The 25,506-nt window shown below is 45.2% G+C and overlaps 1 protein-coding gene across 1 annotated transcript in view; it reads right to left on the reverse strand.

Moving 5' to 3' along the window:
- Positions 1-25,506, reverse strand: part of PCCA (propionyl-CoA carboxylase alpha subunit) — a 378,687-nt gene that overhangs the window by 9,922 nt on the left and 343,259 nt on the right. The window contains exon 22 of the mRNA XM_018056387.1: positions 5,122-5,262. Within this exon, the coding sequence (XP_017911876.1) occupies positions 5,122-5,262 (141 nt within the window). The remainder of the gene's footprint in view (positions 1-5,121; positions 5,263-25,506) is intronic.

Raw genomic sequence — 25,506 nt, forward strand, 5'->3', positions numbered from 1 at the left:
ATAAAATCAGATGCCAACTTGTAGACATGCCTACAATATCTGACTGGTCCACAGAAATACTTCATTCTATATTGATCCTTGTCAAGTTAAAACTGTAAAAACTCCCCAACTGTTACGATCAACAAAAACTCATCAACAACAGTCAAAAATAAATGTCATCTGGAGAAGATAGAAAGGCCAAATTCAGGATGGCCATTCCTCTGAAGAAGGCAGGGCAGGAATTCTGCTGGGCAGAGGCCACAGGCAAGTTCTCCGTATCAGCCATGTTTTGTTAAATAAATAAAATCTGAAGGAAAATATGGTAAAGGTGAGCAGAGAGCACATGAGTACCTGCATTATTATACTCTACAATGTTCTCTATGTCTGTAGTATTTCATAATTTAAAGCTGAAAAATGTTCCAGAACGAGCGCATGAAGCTAGACGTGCCTTGGAATACAGCCAGGTATGCGTGAGACACGGGCAGCTTACACAACACACTGAATTGCCCCCGCTATGTAAAAGTGGAAACAATAATGGCAATTCTTTCAGGACTGGACATCCTAGAAACTGGAGACTCTATCCAACACCCAGGCTCGGTCCTCTGCCAGGGAGATGTGGCTCTCAATACTGGGCTGCATGAGGACGAAGTCACCCCCACTCAGCCCTTCTCCTGTGGGAGACCTGTGGGCAGAGGCGGCCTCAAAGGCGAAGGGGGAAGGTCTCCTGGCAGGCTCATTCGAGACTTCCTTCCATCTGCCGTAAGCGCAGTCACAGGTGGTTTAGGGACACTGGGCAGCTCTGAGTGCCGTGCACACACCCGTGTCTCCAGATCAGTGGTCGTCCCCACCCACCCCGCCCCCCAGAGGAACACGTGCCCGGAGGAAAGTCAACCAGCATGAATCCTGGAGGGCGCGCCTAGTACTGATCCCACACTTTATGTTCTCCTTGTGCACTTTATAGAATATGCCATTTTTTGTTTTTTGCCCAAGACAATTGTTCATGAGAGCAGCAATCTCAATCAGCTAATGACCCTTCTGCTAACGGTCAGTTTCATTACAAAGTGGATCTTCCTCATCTCAGCCCCACTAAGCTACTCCAAACTCTTGTCTTGCCAATACTGAACAGGCTAAGTGGTTTAAAAAAGCAGCAACAGGTACTTAATACCGATCTAGGATTTTACCTGGTCTGACAAACTAGTAACTTACAAAATCATAATTAAGAAAGAAGGAAATGTAAATGGGTATACAGCCTGCTTCTGGTTCATGTCTCATAGTTTGTGATGTATTAGATGGGTACTGTTTCTTTTTCTTGTAATTTCCCATTTTATTTAGGTATAACTGACATGAGTATACTGTATAAATTTAAGGTATACAGCAAAATGAGTTGAAGTTCATAGATCATGAAATGACTATACCACAATAAGTTAATATCCATCAAACTAGATGAGCATTTCTGATGCAAATCTCAGATGACTGTAGAATCTAAACACAACTAGAAAGAATCTTACTCAAATGCAATATTAAAATGTCCCCATGGTTGCCTCACTTTTATTTTTTGTTTCTTATGTCAAAGTCAAAATGAAAATTGTACCACAAATTCAGCAGTGGTGAGTCTAATGCTGGGGAAAAAAAAAAATGTATTCAGCATCATTCTGAAAGAACATATATTTTTAATATTTTTGTTCAAGAAATTATAAAGACAGTAGTTTAAAAACTTAAAACAAGTTATCTTTTAAATGTTAGCTTTGATTATAGAAGTGCCCCTGGTTTATGATATTGTTAAATGTATAGAAAAGTAGGTATTTTTTCAAAACGAAAAATTAGTTATTTTAAGATTATTTTCAGAAGGAAGATGAAAAAGGCACATAGGAAAGGCATATAAAAGTCACTCTGGCAACTGTTTTCTGAATTAAATGTGTGATTCTAGCTGTTCTCAATCCACCCTGACTTCATTTCTTGTTGGTTTACACGCTTATATGCATTCTGCTGCTGCTGCTGCTGCTGCTAAGTCGCTTCAGTTGTGTCCGCCTCTGTGCGACCCCATAGACGGCAGCCCACCAGGCTCCCCGGTCCCTGGGATTCTCAGGCAAGAACACTGGAGTGGGTTGCCATTGCCTTCTCCAATGCATCAAAGTGAAAAGTGAAAGTGAAGTTGCTCAGGCGTGTCCGACTCTTCGCAACCCCATGGACTACAGCCCACCAGGCTCCTCCGTCCCTGGAATTTTCCAGGCGAGAGGACTGGAGTGGGGTGCCACTGCCTTCTCCGTATATGCATTCTACTACTTATGAACTAGCATTCCCTCCCAACATATTAAAAAATATTATATAATACTTTAAAAACTGATTTTCCTACCACATTTAATGTTAAACAGCATGTAATAGACACTGGAAAAGTACTAGCGACTTTTGCTGTGTGAACTTAAAATGAGCATGAAGAGTAAAACCCAGCCTCTGTGCTGGGGATGTGGGTGGGGGGCAGGGCGAGTCCTCTCCCCACTGAGCTCTCTGACCACCTCTAAACAGCCACCTTGGGTCATTTTGTCCTGAGGCCCTTTATGGTCTTTTAAAACTCTACTTCACAGAACAGATTTGCCCCTTTATTACCTACGTGACACGCTATAGTTCCAGGCCCACCATTCTAAGACACGTCAGGTTTTACTTACACTAAACATAAAAATTACAGATAGCTAGGATTTAAACCATACAAAGCAAACGGAATACAGGCAGGCCCCTCCCTGTTCTCCTGGTCAGTGTTTTCCTTGAAAATACGCAGGGATGACTGATTCCATTATCTTTCTACTGATAAGAGGGGAACCCTGGCCCAGCTATTGTTATTGCTAAGAACAAGACAACGTGCCCTGCAGTGTTAAAATAATTTTAAACCTCAAATCTGGAAAGCTACAAGAGTTATTCTCCTGCAGTGTCCTCAGGTATGGGCCGTGCCTTTGGCCCAAGAAAAGTTCCTTGTGTTCTTATTACGCAAGGCAGCATTAATTGTAGAAGCTGTTAGGAGAGCAGGCAATTAAACGTCTCACACCCTGCATCTGGTTCAGGTCTTAGCGGTCTGGGACATTTTTTACAAATGATAACTCAAGGGAAAATACTGTTTTATCAAAATACAATGATATAGAATATGAAAGAAAGTCCTGCAAGGACCAAAGTGGCATCAGAAGCTGGAGAGAGAAATTTAAACAAACACCTGCCCTCCATGACCAGCCTGGGCACACAGGTGAGCACTGAGAAGGTGACCAGGGGGCAAGTCTGTGGACCTCCCCCCCAAAGCCTGTCACGTGCTCTGTCTTCAAAGAAATACTTAAAACAGAGGCCCCAGTTCCTTCTCAAGGCAAACCACTCTTGAACACCCACATTTAATTATCGGTGGTGGTTTCCGATGTCTGAGCTCCCCTGAAATGAACCAAGACCTAATACCACACTGTCCCATTTTACTAAAATGCTGGGCTTTCCCACATTAAAATATGAACCAGGAAATGGAGATTATGAAGGCCAAACACTTGTGGTCTCTGGAGCAGCTAGGCCAAGAGGAAGCTCTTGATGTAAAGGAGAAGGCTGCGGGCTCCCCGTCCTCCAGGGAGGGCGCTGCCAGCCTGAATCCCAAGCCAACCCCCATCTCTCAGCAGGAGCACCGCCCCATCCTCCTCCCTCCTCTAAGGCCCTGATTCAGGTGTTAGAAAAGTAAGGATTTCAGTGACTGTTTCTTTCCTAAGTGCAAATGTGGTTTTATAATTAAAGTCGCGTAATTAGAACTGACAAGCTCAGGATGGCTGCATACAGCCTCTGTGGCTTCCAGGAAAAGCTTAAGGAGGAAAATGAAAAAATAAAAACAACCAAAACAAGACTCCCTCCCATTGTTTACCAGCCTACACTCCTAGTCGCTAGGAGACTCCACCGACTGCTCTGCTCATGGAGTGGGTACAGGCCTTCTCAACGTCAAAGCCAAAGTCTTCAGAAGGAAGCGATATAAGGCAATCCCCACCGCCATATTCAACCCAATCTTGAATCTGCATCACCTCTCCCAAATCCTTGATGCTAGGTAGCCTAACAGTCCTAAAGAGGGCTTTCTTTTGGGGATGTCAGTGCTTTCAAACATAACAATCCCCAGCTCCGAACCTCTTTTAAAAGCCGGTACTTCCATTTCTGTGTCATCAGGTAAAGCAGTTGTTGGGTCAGTTTTCCAACTTCACATATCAGTTCCAGGCCTAATCATTTTAAAACAACTGAAACCAATCATTTTTTGCTCATATTTGCCTACTGCAAGTACTTTTTTTAGAAGCTAATGCCAACCAACTACATTAGTTTTTCTCAACATTAATTTACTTACGTTAATAAAGAAACAGAGAGGCAGTTTTCATATCGTTTACAGGAAAATGCATAAACGCCTGTGACGTAACTGAGACACAAAATGGAATCACCATATCATCCACTGAAGACCATCGTGCTTGGCTGTGTTCCCCAGCACAGAAATTAAAACGCAAGGACTGAACTGCTCCCTGGAAACCTTCTGGTCGCATCTTTGTTTTCTTTCTGCTTTCAATGCTGATCAACAGATTTCTATCTGTTCTAGGACAATGACTGTATCCTACCAATCTGTCCACAGCAAACGACCTGGAGACTGAACATGTGAGGAAATACGAATAATATACCCTTGATTTGTGCCTTAATGTCACAAGGTCAAAATGAAAAAATTCAATCTCTGATCCTAGATTTTATTTGGGAAGTGCTCTGGTACCACAAAGATTACGGCAATAACTTTCCTTAGCACCCTTCCCGTTTATTCCAGGATGCATGCCAAAAGTTCCCCATGGGCGGGGGAGGGGGGGCTATTTCTTGGTATGACTTCTTCAGGAATGCTTAAACCACAGAGAGCTAGAGGGTAAATAGGAATTTTAAATAAACGCTTCCTGAGACGCTAAATTTGCCAAAGAAAAATGGATCTGGCCTTATTTCTGTTCCAGTTTCCCTGGGTCGTTGGGGAGGAGAGGTGCTGAGAGAGACTGTGATGTGAAATGCTGGACAAAGAGCGCGCAAAAGCTCCTCTGCTATATTGTGGGGTGATGTGACTCAAGACTGGGACCCTGCCTTGGTCTGCCCCCCCCACCCCCAACAGACAGGGACAGTCCTTACCAGGTCCCCGGGCTTGACAGAGATGGCCACCACCACACCAGGCATTGGGGAGCGCAGAATGCTGCTTGTGTCCTCGGCAGCTTTTTCCAGCATAAATTTGTGCAACTCTGCGGCAAGTTTGGTGAGGATACGCACCTTGTACTACAAAGGGGGAGAAAAAAAAAAGTGAGATCACATGATGAACTTTTCCTCCTCCAATGCAGCAACTGTTCAAAATCAGTTTGCAGCTTTTAAGTTACACCACCTCTGAAGTCACATAGTTTTTCACGATTGCACACGGAAGCAAAACGCATTTGTTTGCTTCTGCCCTATGTTGTGAGCCAGTTGTGTATGAAATTTCTTGAAAGCAGAACGAGTCCAGTAATTCATTAGTGACAAACAGTAATCATCCTGGATCATTGAGGAAAACATCTTAAAACCTTACAAAGAAGACAGAATTCTCCTGTATTCCCTTAGAAACTTTTCCCAGCGGACACATTCTGCAGCTGGGCCGGCCAGCAGAGAGGCGGGTGCTGCCAGCACTCACCGGTAGGTGGCAGCAGACGGCTGTGTCAAACCCCGGCTCTCCGAGACAGCGGCTGGACCGAGTTATCAGTAAGTTAAGACAAAAGGTTTTGGTGTTCATTTGGGGCAAAAGAATATTTAAAATTCAGGTGGTTTTTTTTTCTTTCCAGTGACATAAAACATTATATTCATGATTGAAAAAGTTACTTTTTCTTTTTAAGCACAACATTACGTGGTCTTTCCAGCATTAACATGATGGTTAGAGTTGATGAAAATGAAATATAATGTGAATATCCTCTACACCAAGAGACAATAACTCGATATTTTAAAAACCACTGAAGGGAAACGATTGCAAGCCCAGGACTTCAATGGCCCATATTCTAGGTGGCCCCTCAAATGATGAGGGGCACATGAAAGGCACCTCTGTCCACCAGAACCTTTCTAATACAAGGAATTTCTGCCCGGCGGGGGGCGGATCCTAGATCTCTGTGAATAAACACACAGGTCCAAACAGAGACAAGACACGGTTGGGGGAAGTGTTGTTTGCTCAAGTTGGAACCACCACCTGAAGATTTTTCTGATTCCTACCAAAGAGCATCTCCCCTGGGGGCAAGAGAGATGGCGTGACCGTCAGCTCCATTTTGTTAGAAAAAAGCTGTTGTAGCTTAAAGACTCCTTGGGTATTGTGATAGCAGGGAGGCAAAAGCCAAATGGAATCACCCTTCATCCTGTCCAGGGCAGTGGACATCTCTAAGTGTGTGCTCAGGGCCTACTTTCAAAGGCATGGAGGGGGGAGGCTGGGGGCGGGGAGAGGGCCCACAGAAGAACTTGATGGCCTAAATTCCAAGTGGACTCGTGGCGCTGTGACAGGTTGAATAATAACGTCTTGTGCATGTTTTCCTTTACTCCTGAGCATGTACTTTGCAATCCAGACGTACACGTGTCTGCCAGTTTCTGAAGGATATGATCCTTAAGTGAAATTACAGCGCAAATAAAAGCTTTTTGCTCCTATTAAAATTCATCTGAGTCATAAGTGGCGAGGGAAAAAGCAAGGAGAATCACTCTGCTGTCACTCCAATAAACATTCTGGGCAGAGGGGCTATTTATCAATGACAAAATGCACCTCAAAGTCCTTCATTAAATCTATGGGGGGGGGGGCTGGCTTGACTGCGGGAGGGGGGGAGAATATAATTGTACCAAATTGCACAGTTTTAATATCTGCTCTCTGAATGCCTTGGAAAAGCAAATCCCACCTCACTAGAGGCATCAGAGTCAACAACAAAGTAACAAAAAGTTACTCGTCTGGCTGACATCCTCCCGTGTGGCTTCTTCTTGGGACTGCTTAGCGCTGGGTCCAGCTGGCTAGTTTTCCCCCGAGCATACAGATCTTTTCTTCTTGTGTTTCGCACAATTTGACTTCAAAATGTGAACTCGGGGCAAGGTTATCTTTCTACACCCAGGATAATTTGATTTATCACACTTCACCATGGAGGATACCCTTAAAAACCAATGTTAGCTGCATCCCAAACCAACCCCTTTGGGTAAATAAAGTGCCAGGATTGTCCCGAGCACCAGTGCACCCCAGAAATGACGAGATCCTGACTACAACTGGATCCTTTTACTATTTTTGTAATTTTCCTATCTGGATTCCTTTCTCCGTGGGACTCCTGCTTTGCTTGGAAGGAGATGTAAAAGACTCACAGAACTCAATGCCTTTGGATGCGGTCTTTGTTATTGATGAGACGTTCCTTTTCCTTTTGTATTTGTTTATTGTTCTTAAATCTGTTTGGGGGATAAGCGACTTATTGTAATCACAAGCAAAAAATAACAACGGGCGTAAATGCCTTGGGAGAGGCTCTGTTGCAAACAGTTGGCTTTGAGATGACCTTTCTGAACAGAAAAAGCAGCGGTGGAGGAGAAGGTTTTCGTTTTAAGATTACCTTTGATGTTGTCCTGGCCCTTCAGCATGCCCACACAAACACACCTTCTCGAAACGATCTCTGGGCTGGCACTGCGGCAGGCCAGGGGGCGCTGACCATGATGGGAGGTGAGCGGCAAGGCAGCACTGAGGCCCATCGGGGTGAACTGCGTGGTGAGAACTGCAAACGCTTTCTGATGTCCCAGAAAGGGAGCCATTTAAGAATGCACATGAGGGCTTTCAGAGCTTATGATCAAAACAGCTATTTATTGGTAACTCTGAATTCTTAGGGGGCACAGGCAGAGCAGTCAACGAGGTGAGAGATTTCAGGAAAATACCCTATGATGTGTGTGCACTTTTATCCTATGCTAAATATTTTAATATTCCTAAGGGGTCCCATAGGACTTTTCTGGAGAGTTTTGCTGGTAAGTTATTATTTTCAAGCAGGAAAGTGTTACTCGCTCAGTTGTGTCCGACTCATTCAGACTCCATGGACTGTAGACCGCCAGGCTCCTCTGTCCTTGGGATTTCCCAGGCAAGAAAACTGGAGTGGGTTGCCATTTCCTTCTCCAGGAGAATCTTCCCGACCTAGGGTTGGAACCTGGGTCTTGTGCACTGTAGACAGATTCTTGACCGACTGAGCCCGAAGCAAGCAGACAGACCACCAATTCGCTGTTTTGGGGGTGGCTGGCCAGGATGCTAAAGGTTCACTGATCAGAGAGAGAAGCAGAATCTTGGGAGAAGCCAGAAGGTTCTGCCCTCCTCAGGTCTGGAGAAATGTCTGCTTGATGCGGAGGCTGCTTGCTGGTCGGGGGAGGCTGGAAGCTGAGCGGCTCCAGGTCTATCAGGAGGGAACCTCACCTTGCGGGTATGGGGAGGTGCTCTCCAAACCACAGGCAAATTATTAAGTTCCTGAAAACACATTTCTTAGTGTAAGTTGGAGCGGAAAACAGGTGCTCCCCGGAGCTCCAGTTCCTCAACCCAGGCTTTATCTAGTAACCGAATCATGGTCAAATAACCCCAGCCCCAGCTTTTAAGCAAATTCATTTTGTGGTGTCTGCAGTGAAAAACCATGTCTAACAAGAAAATTTCTCCCTAGAAAGTTCAAAAGAAAGAGATAAAAATCATACCAGACATAAAAAGGATCGGGAAGAAAACTATAAGAGATGGACAATTAAAAGGAACATAGTGGAACTGTGTTAAAAATGAACATACAGCTCTCAACAGGGAACCTGAATCAGGAAGGGAACGGTGGTGAGGCAGGGGCTGCCGGGTGGGGTGGTTGCTAGGGGAGGAGTGGGCCCGTCATGGTTTGGGGGGAGAGATGCTTTTTAACCAGACTTGGTTAACGGAAACATCCTGCCAGTGGGCGTGCCCATTCCTGCCCAGCACTCATGCTGCTCGGTGCCCCGGGCAGCAAAGAGCCCTTTCGGTGGACACACTGCACTCAGACGGTCACACAATGCACCGTCTTGCTGGTATCGGTTGGTTTAGCATCTGTGTCCCCTCATAGAGCTTAAATCCCCGTGCTTCTTCCCGAGGCCTCCAGACATACCAGCGGTTTTATGCACCCCGCGTGCCTGTAAGACTCAGGGGTCTGGGGGTCCCCTCACAAGACGAGTGCTTCCGGTTTCCTTATTTTTTTTCAGTTGTGTCTTCAGAGGCTCCTCTCTTGTTCCTCGTAAAGCAGGCTCAGCTCCGGTCTCCCTCCCTGCATCATTCTTCCCAGAACAAGAATTGTGTATACGTCCAGCTAATGCTCTGCTCGCGGTTCTCATGTCAACTGTGGGCCTGCGCAGCCATCACAGACTGAAGGATAAACGATGAAGCTTCACCATCAATTATTTTACATCAGTTATCTTAACATCCTGAAGCACTGGCCTTATACGGCACCTCGGCCCTGGCTAAGTAAGGTGGCCAACACATTTGTCCAAATACAGGGATCTCTTCTCGTTCAGAGTTTTATACCTTCTGCCCCAAGGGTCTGCAACGTTAAGCTGTGTCTTCATTTCCACAGTGTGGCAGTGAGAGCTAAGGCTGAAATGTCCCTAACCCTGAGCCGGAGGGAGGGAAACGTCAATGGTTCAAAAGTGACAGAAATGCCGAGTTGCAGAAATGATGATGCATCTCTGAAAACAAAGGTGTTTAAAAAAACTAGTGGGAAAAAAGCCCACGAGAAATACAGCATTTAGGTGGAACCAGGGCTGTAATTCAAGCTTGTTTTCCTTTCCTAAATTCTTCGTGGAACACACAATTGACAAAGCAGCTGTTTGAAGCCAGGCGAAATACATTCTCCTCTACTTCAGCACCAGGCCCTGCAAAACCAAACCAACAGAAACTGTCCACGGAACGGCGCGAGAAACATACAGGATGAAAGCCTGTCGCCGTCCTCCTGGAAGTACAGGCCTGGCGAAGAAGACGAAATGGAGAGACAGCAGTCCAAGCGCCTGGCACAGCGGCCGGCACCAGGCAGCCGTTAGCGTAATACTGAGACAACTCCATCAGCACAGTCTCAAGGTAGCCGTCAATCAGAACGCATCATTTAATCCAACAGCACTCGGAGGACTTTCTCCGACAGCCCGCGTGACAGCGTATCTACAGCTCTATTTATATCGGCTCCGGGTTGTGTTTACAATGCTTGTTGTAATTAGAAAAGACGCAACAGGCAGCAATATTGCTGAGATCTCCATTTTGCAGTATTGCCCTGCAAAGTGTGATCTTGCTTCACAGAGTCATGCTAAATGACAAAAGGCTATTTTCTTCAATCTCCCGGCTCAGACAGCACTTCATTTGCAGCTATCTATAATTAGATTAATGGTGTAGTGCAGTACAAAGCAGCCCCACTTCACATCAGATAGCATATGAATTAAGACAAACACTTATTTCAATTCCAGGCAGAGAAAGCAATGACTGGGGTATTTAGCATACCCTTTATGGTGGAATGAGATGTTAATTGTGTACCATTACCTCTAAACTGCTTGCTTGTTGTATAAATCACTGTGCTAATTGATGCAGAGATAGAAATGTAGCCACAGGCAAGAAAGCAAAGGAATGAGGGCTGAAGATGGTGGATAAAGGATTATCGACTAAAACCATATGGAGATGAGGCTCCTTTGAAACCTTTCCTTTCTGCCCAGGAGCAGGATTTCTTACAAGTACAGAAAAACTGTTGTATCAGGAAAGAAAATTTAATTTTTTGCGTTTCTTTTTAAAAACACAAATATCTTTTGAAAGTTCCTAGCCACCAGAAACCCAACTAAGAGGCAGGTGGAATTAATCTGAAGTACCGTATATGGGTGTAAAGTTTTCAGATAGTCAGAGCTCCCTGTCTGGGTTTCTGGCTCCCAGGTTTACTAAGCGATACCTGGAGGGGATGTTCCTGACATGCCCACAGGACAGAAATAAAATTTTCCCAACACCTGAGGCTGTTCTTGTCTCGTGAAGAACGGACTCACTGGAAAAGACCCTGATGCTGGGAAAGATTGAAGGCGGGAGGAGAAGGGGACGACAGAGGATGAGATGGTTGGATGGCATCGCCAACTTGATGGACAGGAGTTTGAGCAAGCTCTGGGAGTTGGTGATGGACAGGGAAGCTGGGCTGCAATCCATGGGGTCGCTAAGAGTCAGGCATGACTGAGCAACTGAACTGAACTCTAGGAACAGAGGCTGTTCTTACAGAGGAAAACACAAAATGAACTTGGGCTGGCTTAGGTATGTGAGAAGACGTTAACGATGTAGAAATGTTTACTTGGGGCGTGAAGCTAACAGAAGAGGACCATTATCATCTGCCACTGGACTAACGGTGACTCTCCACCAAAACCCTCAGATGCGACTCCTCTGGTTCATGATTTTACACCAATAGGAAGGAACGAGAAAGGAGATAATTTTTTCCTGTCTTTTTTTTTTTTCTTTCTAAAACTAGCAAAAAATAATAAACACAAGCACATGGTAATTTAAAATGCTGCTCTTCCTTGTTAAAATGTCCCATTCAGCACCCAACAGCTCTTATGGGGTAAAACAAGCGTCTCACAAACACAGATATCAAATGCTATACTCGTGGTTACAGATCCGCAGATAAATGTGCTCCTTGGAAGCTCATAAATCATGTCTGTGCACTCCGTGTATGTGTTCACAATTTTTTAAAGTGGCAAAGCAACACTAAGGTGCAAATTACTGCTGTGCACTTTTTCACAAATTCAGCAGTTTGGTAATTAGCACTGCTACAACAAAACTTTATACAGAGAACAAACAAAGGGGGTCAGTTAGTACTTCAAATTCTCATCTGCAGAGTAACAGTTAATACATCCACCTAATGCCACCCAACTCCAGTACTCTTGCCTGGAAAATCCCATGGGCGGGGGAGCCTGGTAGGCTGCAGTCCATGGAGTCGCTAACAGTCAGGCACGACTGAGCGACTTCACTTTCCCTTTTCACTTTCATGCATTGGAGAAGGAAATGGCAACCCACTCCAGTGCTCTTGCCTGGAGAATCCCAGGGACGGCGGAACCTGGTGGGCTGCCGCCTATGGGGTCGCACAGAGTCGGACACGACTGAAGCGACTTAGCGGTAGCAGCAGCAGTGCAAATACATATTTAAGAAATGCTGTATATGGTTTAGCCTTGTGAAACACGAAAGGCCCTAGAAATGCAAAGAAATGCCAGCAAAAGAAACAGTGTGAACTGCCCTGAAATATCGCCTCCCAACTGTGCGGCAAGGTCACAGAAATGGAAATGCACTGAAGGAAAGATCTAGAAGCTGGGTGAGTGCTTGCTCCTGACCATTACTCACTTGTTTACACCATTTAAACTGGAGCAGCACGGCCCCCAGCACAACCCCAACATACCACCCCCCACCTTGTGGGACCAACAATGCTGGTGTTAACAGGAGAAAATATATGGTTTCTGATACTGCGTCCTCAGTTCCTTTAATTGAAAAAGGCAGTTAAACACAAAGTAAATCATTCCGTTAGGTGAGTTGTTTAAGGATATGCAACTGACAATGCTGATATGCCGCGGTGACATAACGCATCACTTTCAACGTGTCCGGCTACGTTTACGGATCAACCTCTCCTCAAGGTTTCTTTGTTTAGCTGCTAAGTCAGTTCCTGAACTTCAGTGTGCCGCAAGGAGCCTCGACGGCAGTGAGCAACACTGTCATTAAGGGCAGTTTTTGAGGGAAGAATCACAGGAATAGAAAGGGAGGAACATGCCAACAGAACAAAGCAGAAAGGCCCAGAATCTACTTCAGCAACTCACCTTTCAAAATTCTGGCCAAAGGGGGTAGTTTCCAGAAAGGAAGAACTTAAGGCCAATGCCAAAACCTCCGATGAAAGGGATTAGTTAAGTCTGGGTATATCTCCAGCTATTTCCTAAAACACAACATTCTCTGGAGAAGAAAATATGGGGCTGTCTTTCAACAACGCAAAAATTGAACCTAACGTTTTCTTATTGAGTTTTGTAATCAGATACACAAGGGTCCTTCCAATTCTAATATCCTAAGATAAATAACTTTCCTCTTTTTTTTTTCTTTTTTTACCAAATTGCTGAGAATTAAATAGAAATATTTAATTAATTTAATGTTTAAATTAATTAAACATTAAATCCAGCACTTAATGATAGGATTTATTTCCTCGGGCTCCACTGAGGTTACTTTCCTTGTGATTTGAAACACTGGTGTCTTGATACGGATCCGAAAATGATGGCGGGGCGGGGTGGGGGGGGCCGGGGGCGGGGGGCTCTGTATACGGAGCCAGCCACACTTCGGGTCTGCAGGGAAGGCGAGCTTGGAGAGCAAGTCACCAGTGGGTTCCTGGAGGGCTCTGTTAATCGGGCAACCTCCTGGGAGCTGGGCGCCGTGGGACGCTGTGTACAGGTGGGCCCCCATAAAGGGGCCCAGCCTCTGTGTCACCCAGGTGCCCACAAGCTGTCTAACATATGCCACAAAGGCAATTTGCTGGAATAAGTGGCACTTTCCCATCCACAAAGGCAAGTCCATTGACAATGCGCTGTACGGAACTCACAAAATAGAACATATGCGTTCTGTTTGATCAGGAGCCTCCGTGATACATTGTGGCTATAATGAGTCATTTCTTTCCTTGCTGCACAAGAAAAATATTATAGATCTTTGAAAGCCTTGTGCTCAATTATGTAACAATACCAGCCAACATCTGTTAACAGTACAGGCGGTTTCCATTCTGTATCCTGAATTGTTTTATGTAATTACGAGTTTATAAGGTATTTGGTAAACCAGTAAGAAGGTACCTTTTGAAAAGCACTATATAATTTGGGGTACAATGAAACGTTCTCTTGAAAATCTATAATTAGGGCGGCATCAGCTTACAGAAAAGTACAGGGAATGTTATAAACACAGTTATGTAGATAAGCGCGCAGGTAGGGAAGTGTGCCATTTTGCTAGGTCCCCGCCCGTCTTCTCACCTCCTGTTCTCTGAGAACTGCTCTTTGCTCATCTCAAGTTAAAGTAAAATGGTCTTCAGGGAGCGGAATAAGCGGACTCTGGGGAGCTGGGCCTTCCCGTGCAAGTTCTCCAGCGCTGAGAGGGAGCACCAGAGGCCTGGGGCGGTGCCAGTGCCAGGGGCTCTTCAACAATGCTTTGACTTCACAGGGATTTTTTTTTTTTAAATAGCTGGATTCTTTTCTTTTTATTTTATTTCTGTGTTTTGGCCAGGCCATGCGGCTCATGGGATCTCAGTTTCCAGACAAGGGGTGGACCCCACGCCACAGGAAGAGCAGAGTCTTAGCTGCTGGACCCCCAAGGAAGTCCCTTTAAAGGGCTTTTTTTTAAATGATAAAATAGTTTTGCTATAATGCATTCACTGGAGAAACACACTGTCTAACACACCAAAATGCTGGCTCATATGGGTTAGAGATTTAGAAACTCAAACATGAAGAGACAAAGCAAACACATGATGGTAACACGGCGTAGTAAACCACTGACCAAAAAGATCAGAGCAGAAAACGACGAGAGAGACTACAGCAAGCCTCCCCCGAAGACGCCGCTGTGGCATAAGCATGGCTGCCTGATGAGAGCAATGAGCTCTCCATCTTCCACTTGCTGTCTAAAAGTTGGGCGTAAACGTCCCCTGGAAAAGTGTCTGTCTTCCACACCAGGAAAGGAACCACCCCACAGACAACTCCTATCACCTGCGTGGAACTCTTCTCCGCATAATAAACCTTTCTAAACAGCTTTCTACAAGTCATACATTTCCTAGTTACCTGCTCACAACTCACCCCAGCCCAGAAGCCCCCAAACTCCTTTGTCTAATCTCTTCTCCACACTGTATTGCCCTCTGTTAAGATGGTATATAGCCCCAAATTCTCACTGCCTCAAGTCACATTTCTTTTTGTGAATTCCCATGTAAAAGTAATATAATCTCCGTTTTTTCTCTTCTTAGTTTAGTCTATAATGCTCTAGACACTATATAGGAAGACAGAAAAGAAAGCCTCCTTTCCCTCCACAACCCAACAACCACTGGTCTAAATGACTGGGCATGAATTCCATCAGGGGTCACAGCAGTGGCTAAGCCATTTTATAGACTAGAATTCTGACGTATCTTAGGAAGGAAGTTTAACCAGAGCTACTACATGGATTTCTCACACACTACATAGTGTGTATTACACAGAAAACACATTACTGAAGGCAGATGAGACCTGTAAAGCCACGTGGCCAATCTCAGGAACAGGACACATGGCTGGCATGTTGGAAATGGTGAAAGCTTAAAACACAAGGCTTTGAAGCCAAATGACCTCAGTCTGCCATCACTTTTAGGGCAAGTGGGCTAACTTCTCAGAACAAATTTCTTCATTTTTAAACATCAGGATTTTAATTAAATGAATAAATGAACAAGGATTTGTAACTAAGAAGTGCCTGACAGCAACTATTCACCAAAAAGTATTTCTCTGTCTCAAACATCTCAGATTTTTCAATAGACAGTAGCAGATTTTTTTTAATTGCATATGGTAAAACATCTTGGATTCAGTTCCATTCAGTCGCTCAGTCGTGTTCAACTCTTTGCGACCCCATGAATCGCAGCACTCCAGGCCTCCCTGTCCATCACCAACTCTGGGAGTTTACTCAAACTCACGTCCATAGAGTCGGTGATGCCATCCAACCATCTCATCCTCTGTCATCCCCTTTTCCTCCTGCCCCCAATCCGTCCCAGCATCAGGGTCTTTTCCAATGAGTCAACTGTTCACATGAGGTGGCCAAAGTATTGGAGTTTCAGCCTCAGCATCAGTCCTTCCAACGAACACCCAAGATTGGTCTCCTGTAGTATGGACTGGTTGGATCTCCTTGCAGTCCAAGGGACTTGCAAGAGTCTTCTCCAGCACCACAGTTTGGATTAGCAATGCCTAATCGTCTAGTTCTAGCTCTGTGACTCTAAATCTTAGATTCCTTATTTATAAACTGTGGCTCATAACAGTACCTACTTCAAAAAGTTGTGAGAAACCACCAATGGATCACCGAAGAAATCAGAAAGGAAATTTAAAAAATACCTAGAGTCAAATGAAAATGAAAACACGATGATTCAAAACCTGTGGGATGAACAACAGCAGTTCTAAGAGGGAAGTTTATAGCAATACAAGGTAATCTAGGGAAACAAGAAGAATCTCAAACAACTCTACCTTATACCTAGAGGAGCAAGAGAAAGAAGAGTAAAGAAACCCAAGATGGTGGAAGGAGAGGAATCAGAAAGACCAGAGCAGAAATAAACGAAATATAGACTAAAAACCGAGAAAAAAAGATCAATAAAACTAGAAGCTGGTTCTCTGGAAAGATAGGTAAAATGGATGAACCTTTAGCCAGACTCAAGAAAAAAGGGAGAGGGTCCAAATCACCTCTCCCCACTCTAGCAGGGAGGTAGGATGGTGTGTTATTTACAACCCACCTGAGACTCTCTTGGGCTTCCCTGGTGGCTCAGATGGTAAAGCGTCTGCCTGCAATGTGGGTGACCCAGGTTCGATCCCTGGGTGGGGAAGATCCCCTGGAGAAGGAAATGGCAACCCACTCTAGTACTCTTGCCTGGAAAATTCCATGGATGGAATAGCCTGGTAGGTTACAGCCCACAGGGTCACAGAGAGTCAGACACGACTGAGTGACTTCCCTTTCTTTCCAAATCAATAAAATCAGAAATGAAAAACAAACAAAAAAAAGTTACAACCAATCCCTCAAGACAGAAAGGACCATAACAGGATGAACAACGACATGCCAATAAAATGGACAACCTAGAGGAAATGGACAAATTCTTAGAAGGATTAGACTGAACCAGGAAATAAGAACAGATCAATCACAAGCAATGAAACTGAAGCACAATGTAAAAACTCCCAAAAGTCCAGGACCAGATGGCTTCACAGGAGAATCCCAGCAAACATTCAGAGCAGAGTCAACATCTACCCGCCTCAAACTCTTCCAAAAGGCTGCTGTGAGGACTCGGTGAATTCTTTCATGAGGAACGCGCAGACACGGTCAATGCCATATTCATATTTAGTAGCCATCACTGCTGCTCTTTTGCTTTTTTATTATCATTAATACATGTCTACAGATAGAAGAAAATTAAGTAAAAGGGGAATCACCCATTTCTTTTTCATGCTCTGCTCAGAGTATTTCTGGTCACCAAATGTGTGGGCATTTCCCCACACAGAGCACTTCTCCACCTCTCTCTGAATGTCAGCTGGGAGTCCCACAGCTCCGTGCAGGTCCGACGCTGTGATCCCACAGGTTACGGGCTTCATCTCATAGGACTGTCCTCCATGTCAGATGGCAATCACAAGTCCAGTCCTGTCACCCACAGAAAGTCCTCGTTTCTCCAGGTGTGTCCCTCCCAGCACCCTACCTGTTCACCAAGCTGGAAGCTCTCTAACTCCCCCAGCTGAGAGAGAAAGAGAGAGAGAGAGAGAGAGAGAGACAGAGAGAGAGAGAGAGAGAGAGAGAGAGAGACAGAGAGAGACAGAGAGTGTGTGTGTGTATGTGTGTGTGTTGGGGGCGGGGCTTAAAGTTCCCATCCGTCAATCACCTGGCTGGTGCCCTGGGAACCAGACTCAATCTCAGGGGCTTCCTAAAAGTCATCTCATTAAGCTCTGGTGCGGTTGAGAGGGACTTGTTATAAATAAAGACACTCCTCATCACTCATTTCACTCAGTAAAATTCCAAGGGTTTTAGGAGTTCTGTGCCAGAAACGGGACAAAGACCAAACATACAATTTCTTTTTTACTATAAATCACAATATCTCAAGTCAAAATTCAGACGCCAGAATTCTTGGGCTCTTCCCTGGGAAGACACTGGAGGCTCTCTGGGTAGGTCTTCTACAATTAGTGAAAACACAGTGGCTCAGACGGTAAAGAATCCGCCTGCAGACCCTGCTTCGATCCCTGAGTCAGGAAGATCCCCTGGAGAAGGGAATGGCTACCCACACCAGTATTCTTGCCTGGGGAATCCCATGGACCTAGAGGAGCCTGGTGGCTAGAGTCCATGGGGTCACAAAGAGTTAGACATGACCGAGTCTCACTAAGGATCTGAATCTCTCTCAAAGAGTACACATCGTACAAACATGGAGCTTACTAATCCCTCACAGAAATTCACTCGGCATTTCTTCTGATAAATTTGTTTGGCCTAATAATTTGGGCTTCCGCTCAATTCTCCTGAGGTCTCTCCAGACTGGAAACGTTGCCCTGCCTGTGCTGATCCGACTACCACAGTCTTTCCCTAGACTTTGGGTCTTTGGTTTTTTTCGGCCACGCCTCAAGGCTTCTGGGATTATTTCCTTGACTGGGGATCGAACCAGGGTGCTCAGCAGGGACAGCTTGGAGTTCTAAGCACTGGACTTTCAGGGAATTCCCAGGTCTGTGTTTCTGAATTCTGGCAGGAGAATTCATATTTGAGGAACTTGAGATTTACTAGAAAAAGAGAACTGGGGACTGAGTGAAACCTGAAAGCTCTTATAAAATTTAAGATGTATTTTATGGACTTAACAACAGTTACAGGCTGGCTGCACAAGTCCTACAATGTAAGAGGTGTGCAAAACAGGCTAACTATCCACACCCCCCAACAACCTCCAGGCCCAGTCCCCAGATGTCCTGGTAACAGTCTGCTTAAAAATCTTCTCACATACATCTATAAAAATATAAACATACACATCTATATTTATAAATGCTTTTCCACTGGGTAAAACACAACGATGTCAGTGTATTTAAAAAGAAGGAAATCCATGACGTTTTTGCCATTTGCCATCCTTAACTCACTCTATATAAACCTCTTTGTTTTTACTCTTTCTGGATGTTTTTTCTAATTTCTTTCTTTTTAATTGCAGGATAACTGCTTTACAGTACTGTATCGGTTTCTGCATTGCATCAACACGAATCAGCCACAGGCGCACATGCGTCCCCTCCATCCTGAGCCTCCCTCCCACCGCAGCCCACCCTTCCAGGCTGTCCCCGAGTCCCCTCCGTCCTGAGCCTCCTTCCCACCACATCTGCACCCCTCCAGGCTGTCCCTGAGTCCCCTCCGTCCTAAGCCTCCCTCCCACTGCATTGCACCCCTCCAGGCTGTCGTGGAGCACAGGCTGAGCCCCCCGGGGCACACAGCAAACCCCCCTGGCTCCCTGTCTTCCACTTGGTAACGCAAGCTGTCTCCATGCTACTCTCTCCACTCGTCCCCTCCTCTCCTTCCCCTATTGTGCCCACAAGACTCTTCCCTACGCCTGAATCTCCACTGCTGCCCTGCAAACAGGTTCATCAGTACATGAAGGATGTTTAAGACAGAAAGAACTTTAGGTCACTTCTTCCTTTTACATGCTTAGTTCAGCTGAAGCAGGGGGAAACGCCCAACCCCCTTCCATAACACACAAACTCTGCCCTTGACATCTCCACAGTGTCTCCAAGTACCCCCACCTGGCCCCGCCAGCCCCTCTTACCCAGGGCTCAGCTCCCCTGTCCCCGAGAATGATAAGCCCAGATGTAAATACGACCTGAAGGCCCCAGGGAGGCTCCCCCTTAGTTTCTCGAACCTTCCCAAGGCTGCAGGGACAAATCACAGACTCAGCCACCTACTCTACCTCCCTCTCGTCTTCTCAGATTTGTTCCTTTTTCTCTAATTCCCCAACAGCGTGACTGGTTATCTGTATATGACAGATAACTCTGCCTGGTTGCAACGACTCCATGATAATTTCGTGGAAGCCTCTATCCGTCACCCACATACCAGTGCATATTATCTGAAATGCTAATATTCATACCGATCAACATAAAACTCTCCTAAATTTACAAACTGTCACCACTCAGCTGATTTAGACTCTGGAGGGCCAGAAATGCCAAAAGTAACCACCGAAAGCTTTAGTCACAGAAGTTGAGATCTCTTCCCTCAGGACCAATTTCTAAGTGGCAGCTGTGTAATAGAATTGAAAAGGGCACACTTAACTTTTACCATTACTGTTAAATGACGCTACACAGTAGCTGTGAAGTAACACTAGAAATATTTCACTTGTGTCTAGAATTGGGACACCAGGAGTACTGAATCTCAGCTATTCCTTACTGACCTGCGATTCTTTGCTCTGGGTTGCAAACACTAGAAAGAGTGAGTCCTGAGAAGACGGGACGGGATGCTTGCCATCAAGCAGCCTTACTCCCTGGCCTCTATCTTAGTTAAACTGCCCTGAATCAGGCTCTAGGCCTCTGGTACACAGGCTTAGAAATCAGATTTCCTCTGTTAGCTTAGAATGGATCATTCCGTCATTCTCAACTGGACTGATTCCCTGTCAAGCTCATAAGAAACTGAGGCATAAACTATCTTATGAATTTAGAATCAGAAATATAAAGGGAGCCAGCACACCACCTAACTGCAGTGTGAGTACCTAAACCATGGTCAGTGGTCGTTCAATTAATATAGACGGGGCAGCAGCTCATTGAAGGCAGTGTTCTCCACCAAGATAGCATGAGCAGTGGTTCTCAAATAAGAAGCGTCCAAACTCATCTGGAGGACCTGTTAAAACCCAGCGTGCTGGGCCCCACCTCCAGAGTTTCTCTCATTTCTAAAGAGTTCCCAGGAACCACACTTGGAGAAGCATCGACACAAGGCAGCCTTCTCTGCTATGGGAGCAGGCTTTCTGATGGGACTATCTTAGACCCTTAGGGCTACTGTAACAGAATACTACAGATTTGTGGTTCATTAACAATAGACGATGACTTCTCACTGTTCTGGAGGCTGCGAATCCAAGATCAAGGCACGGGCAGATGTGAGGCTCTGGTGAGACCCACTTCCTGGTACACAGATGGCCATCTTTCTGCTGTGTCTTTATACGGTAGAAGGTGCAAGGGATCTCTTTGGGGTCCCGTTTATAAGGGCACTGATCCCATTCATGTTCTTTGCTGTTAGCTGTTTAGTCAGTAAATCATGTCTGATTCTTTGCGACCCCATGGACTGTAGCCTGTCAGGCTCCTCTGTCCATGGGATTTCCCAGGCAAGAATACTGGAGTGGGTTGCCTTTTCCTTCTCTAGGGATCTTCCTGACCCAGGGAAGGGAAGAACCCATGTTTCCCACATTGGCAGATGGATTCTTTATCGCTGAGCCAGTCAATTCCAAAAGGCTCCACTTCCAAACACCATCACATTGGGAATTAGGTGTCAATGCATGGACTCTGGCAGGGAGACAAAGCTCTGTTTATAGCAGGGATCAGCTCATGTCCCCTGGTGGCTCAGTTGGTAAAGAATCTGCTTGCAGTGCAAGAAACCTGGGTTCAGTCCATGGGTTGGTAAGAATCCCCTGAAGGAGGACATCGCAACCCACTCCAGTATTCTTGCCTGGAGAATGCCCATGGACAGAGGAGCCGGTGGGCTACAGTCCCCAGGGTTGCAAAGAGTTGGACACAACTGAGTGACTAACACTTTAGCTCATGTCCGCTGAGAAGCTTTCCTTTCTCAAGACTCAGCTGAACATAACACGGCTTCCCCGATTCTTGCTCTAGCTAGAAAAATCTGAGTAACTCTTTCTTCGTATAGATAATTCCTGATAAACCTGGGACATTATCAGTATCCGCTCTCTGCTCCGCTAAGTGACGTCAGTCGTGTCCAACTCTGTGCGACCCCACAGACAGCAGCCCGTCAGGCTCCCCCGTCCCTGGGATTCTCCAGGCAAGAACACTGGAGTGGGCTGCCATTTCCTTCTCCAATGCATGAAAGTGAAAAGTGAAAGTGAAGTCGCTCAGTCGTGCCAGACTCTTAGCGACCCCATGGACTGCAGCCCACCAGGCTCCTCCATCCATGGGATTTTCCAGGCAAGAAGACTGGTGCTGGTAAAACTGGGGTTCAGGGTCTAACTGAGTGTGGCTTATGATTATTACCTCACTTTACAGTTTCTCTCCTCACCCACTAAAAGGAGGAGGCCATTGCTCGCCCTTTTTTGGCTGCACCTTGTGGCTTCGCAGGATCTTTGTTTCACTCATCAGGGATTAAACCTGGGCCTCCTGCAGGGGAAGCAGTGTCCTAAGCATTGGATTCCTAGGGAACTCCCAAATACTGCTTGTCTTACAGAATTCTTTTCTGTGGAAATAAAAACTGGCAGGCCTATTTTAAGATCTGAATGAGGTAGTAGGTGTGAATCGTCTGGCACAGTTTCTAGCAATAAATGCTATACTTTCCCTCACCACAACCTGGAGTCAGTAGACTGGCTTTGCTCTGTGGTTGGGGGAGTGGACCTGAGTTCAGTTCAGTAATAAAAATAAACCTGCTGGTACCTGGTCTTGGACTTTCAGGCTCCCGAATCATGAGGGAATACACTGCTGCTATTTAAGCCATCCAGTCTGTGGTCCTTTGTTGCCATAGTCTGAACTGACTCATACTCTGCTCACGGAAGGAATGTCTTTAATGTGCCTTTTGCATGTGTTCAGTCCCGTCCATTTGATGTTTTGAACTTTTGCAAGTGGTATGCTGTCTACAGTCACCCTCCTATTAATCTTCTTTGACCTCAATGCTTCTGCCCCTAGTTGGACCATATACATTATTATTGTAAGGGTGCGATTAGGAAATGAAGCATCCACAAGCAACCTTCAGAGGCTGGAGAATAGCCCTGGGCTCAAAGTGTTCTCTGGAGAGGGAACACTCTCTGTGTTCTCTGTTGTAAATAAGTATCTGTTTTAGATGGACCGAAACCAGGCGTAACTGCCCGATATCTGAGAAATTGGGGGAGTGTTCATTTGATCTCTTGGTTTATTAAAAAACGATGGGGAAAAAAAAAATAAAAAAATAAAACGATGGGGAGGCTAAAAAGTCCTAGCAAAGTTGGCAAGGTAACTTCCAATGGAATGCATATGTTATGAAACAAACTAATTGAGTACAAAACCCTTGAAAAGAAACTTTAATATTAAAAAAAAAAATTATAAAATACCCAAAGGAAAATTCTAGTCTCAACAAATGACAATGACTGTACTGCTAGACCACCACTGCCTTTGGTCTAGCATCTGCAAGAGAGGACGATACACTGAACCAGTGTGGCTTTTAACTTTCAGCCTTTCTACAACCTTACTAGAATACACAGTCTGGCTACTCCATTTGTTTTCAAACTAATCACCTCAATCTGAAACAAAGGTCCCCTTAAGAGAAAATGGATTGAACTAGAATTATTTTAGATCTTTTGGACAGAACTCCATTCTTGCCAAATTTCTTAATTCCGTTCATTTCACAGGTGATTTGAGACCTACAGTGTTCTGAAGATGGGTTTCAAGCACTGCCTGTCTTATCTGTTATTCATCCCCCTCGAATGACTGAGGCATGAGTTCAATGAATATTGCTTCGAAACTCTTTATTAGAGACTCTCAACTTGGGGACAATCAAACCCTAACACCTCTAGTAAAGTCTCAGGCCATCTGTGAATCAGAAATGTTCAAAATACATTTTTTTTCCCCTGGCTTCTTCTGTGTTGTTTTGAAAATCATCTTCTGTGAAGGGAAAAAAAAATTTTTTTTATGTGAAATATAGTTGAAATTTGTTTACATCAGGAAGTTATGACCAGGGTCACACGAGCTTTGGTCTTGTCTCTGTCCCTCACTGTGATGGATCAGAGCGCTTCTCTGTGGCACAGGGCTCAGCAGTGAAGTGTGGATGTGGGGGCACCCGTCCCCCCGGGGGGCACTGGCCACCACACTCTGCCAGGAGCAGGCACAGCGTGAAAAGCTGGACCCTACTTTACCAAAATGTCACTAGTCCCAACGTGAAGGTCTGTCTTAAGGCATCCTGCCGGCTTGCCTATCATCCTGCCAAATAAAAGAGGTCACCCAGTACTGGAAAGATGAGGCTGAAGCCATGTGGCCTGGAAACAGTGATGTGTGAGCCAGGAAAATAAAAAAGAGGTACAGCAGTTTCTCTGTCAAACACTAGAAGTCACCAACATCAGAACAAATATTTCACTAATATCTTATATATCGCATTGAACAGCAGATAGAAAACCCCTTTATTTTGGCCCAACATCCCCATGGGACAACGACTATCTCCCAGGGCAATAAGCTCTGGTATCTCCAGTATGCCAACACTGATGCTAACAAAGGGAAAAATCTTATTTTCCAAGCCTCTTTTGGGAACAATGGAGGCTACTGATATTTGAGAACTGGCGATGCAGTTTGAAGATGAACAACGGAAGCAAACCCAGCGTACTCTGTGCAGACTGTACACCTGGGATTCCTACCTGGGACCGTGGAGGGTGCCCCCATCACCCCAACGCGTGGCTTTCCACAGGGCGTGAAGTGACAGCAATCATTCTGCCCACAGTGCCGATGGCAGCCTTGCTGGCTGCCATCGCCGAGTTCTTAGAACCAGAGAACTGAGTCAACGCCTTGTCAAAAGGTTTCAAATGTTCTATTTATGGGGGCAAAATACAATACTTTTGTCTACTATGGAGAAGTATGCTAACATAAATTGAGTTTAAGTTGAGTCTTTAAACTATTTCCATCCCTGAAATATCACTGTGAAACAGTTCAACAGGGAGGAGTTAATTTTCAAACATACCTAAAGAATACATTCGGAAATAGAATATCATTCAGCTGTGAAAAGGAGATCCGACCAGTCCATCCTAAAGGAAATCAGTCTTGGGTGTTCATTGGAAGGACTGATGCTGAAACTGAAACTTCAATATTTTGGCCACCTGATGCAAAGACCTGACTCATTTGAAAAGACCCTTATGTTGGGAAAGATTGAAGGCAGGAGGAGAAGGGGATGGATGACAAAGGATGAGATGGTGGGATGGCATCACCAACTCAATGGACATGAGTTTGGGTAAACTCTAGGAGTTGGTGATGGACAGGGAGGCCTGGTGTGCTGCGGTTCATGGGGTCGCAAAGAATCGGACATGACTGAGCAACTGAGCTGAACTGAATAGGAATGGAGTGCTGATATATCGCATGACAGGTGAACTAGAAAGAACACTAGGCTATGGGAAAGAAACAACACAACAAGCCACATATATGCTTCCCTTACATAGGGCCTGTAGAATGGGGGAATCCAGAGACAGAAAGTAGACCAGTGGTTATCAGAGTCTGGGCTTCCCTGGTGGCTCAGAGGGTGAAGAATCTGCCTGCGATGCAGGAGACCCAGGTTCGATCCCTGGGTCAGGAAGATCCCCTGGAGAAGGAAATGAAAACCCACTCTAGTATTCTAACCTGGGAAATCCCATGGACAGAGGAGCCTGGCAGGCTACAGCCCATGGCGTTGCAAAGAGTCAGACACAACTGAGTGACTAACACTTTTCTTCTTTCTATCAGAGTCTAGGGAGAGAGGAAAATGAGGAATGATTGCTCAGAGGGTACAGGACACGCTTTTAGGGTCATGAAAATGCGCTGGGAACAGACAGAGACGACAGCATTGTTCATGTGCTAAATATCACAGAATAGTACATTTTAAAATGGTTAATTTTATGTTATGTGAATTTTAACTCAGTATTTTAAAAAGAATATATTTGGCCACATGAATTG

This window comes from Capra hircus, chromosome 12 (genome assembly GCF_001704415.2).
Source record: "Capra hircus breed San Clemente chromosome 12, ASM170441v1, whole genome shotgun sequence".
NCBI classification, from domain to species: domain Eukaryota; kingdom Metazoa; phylum Chordata; class Mammalia; order Artiodactyla; family Bovidae; genus Capra; species Capra hircus.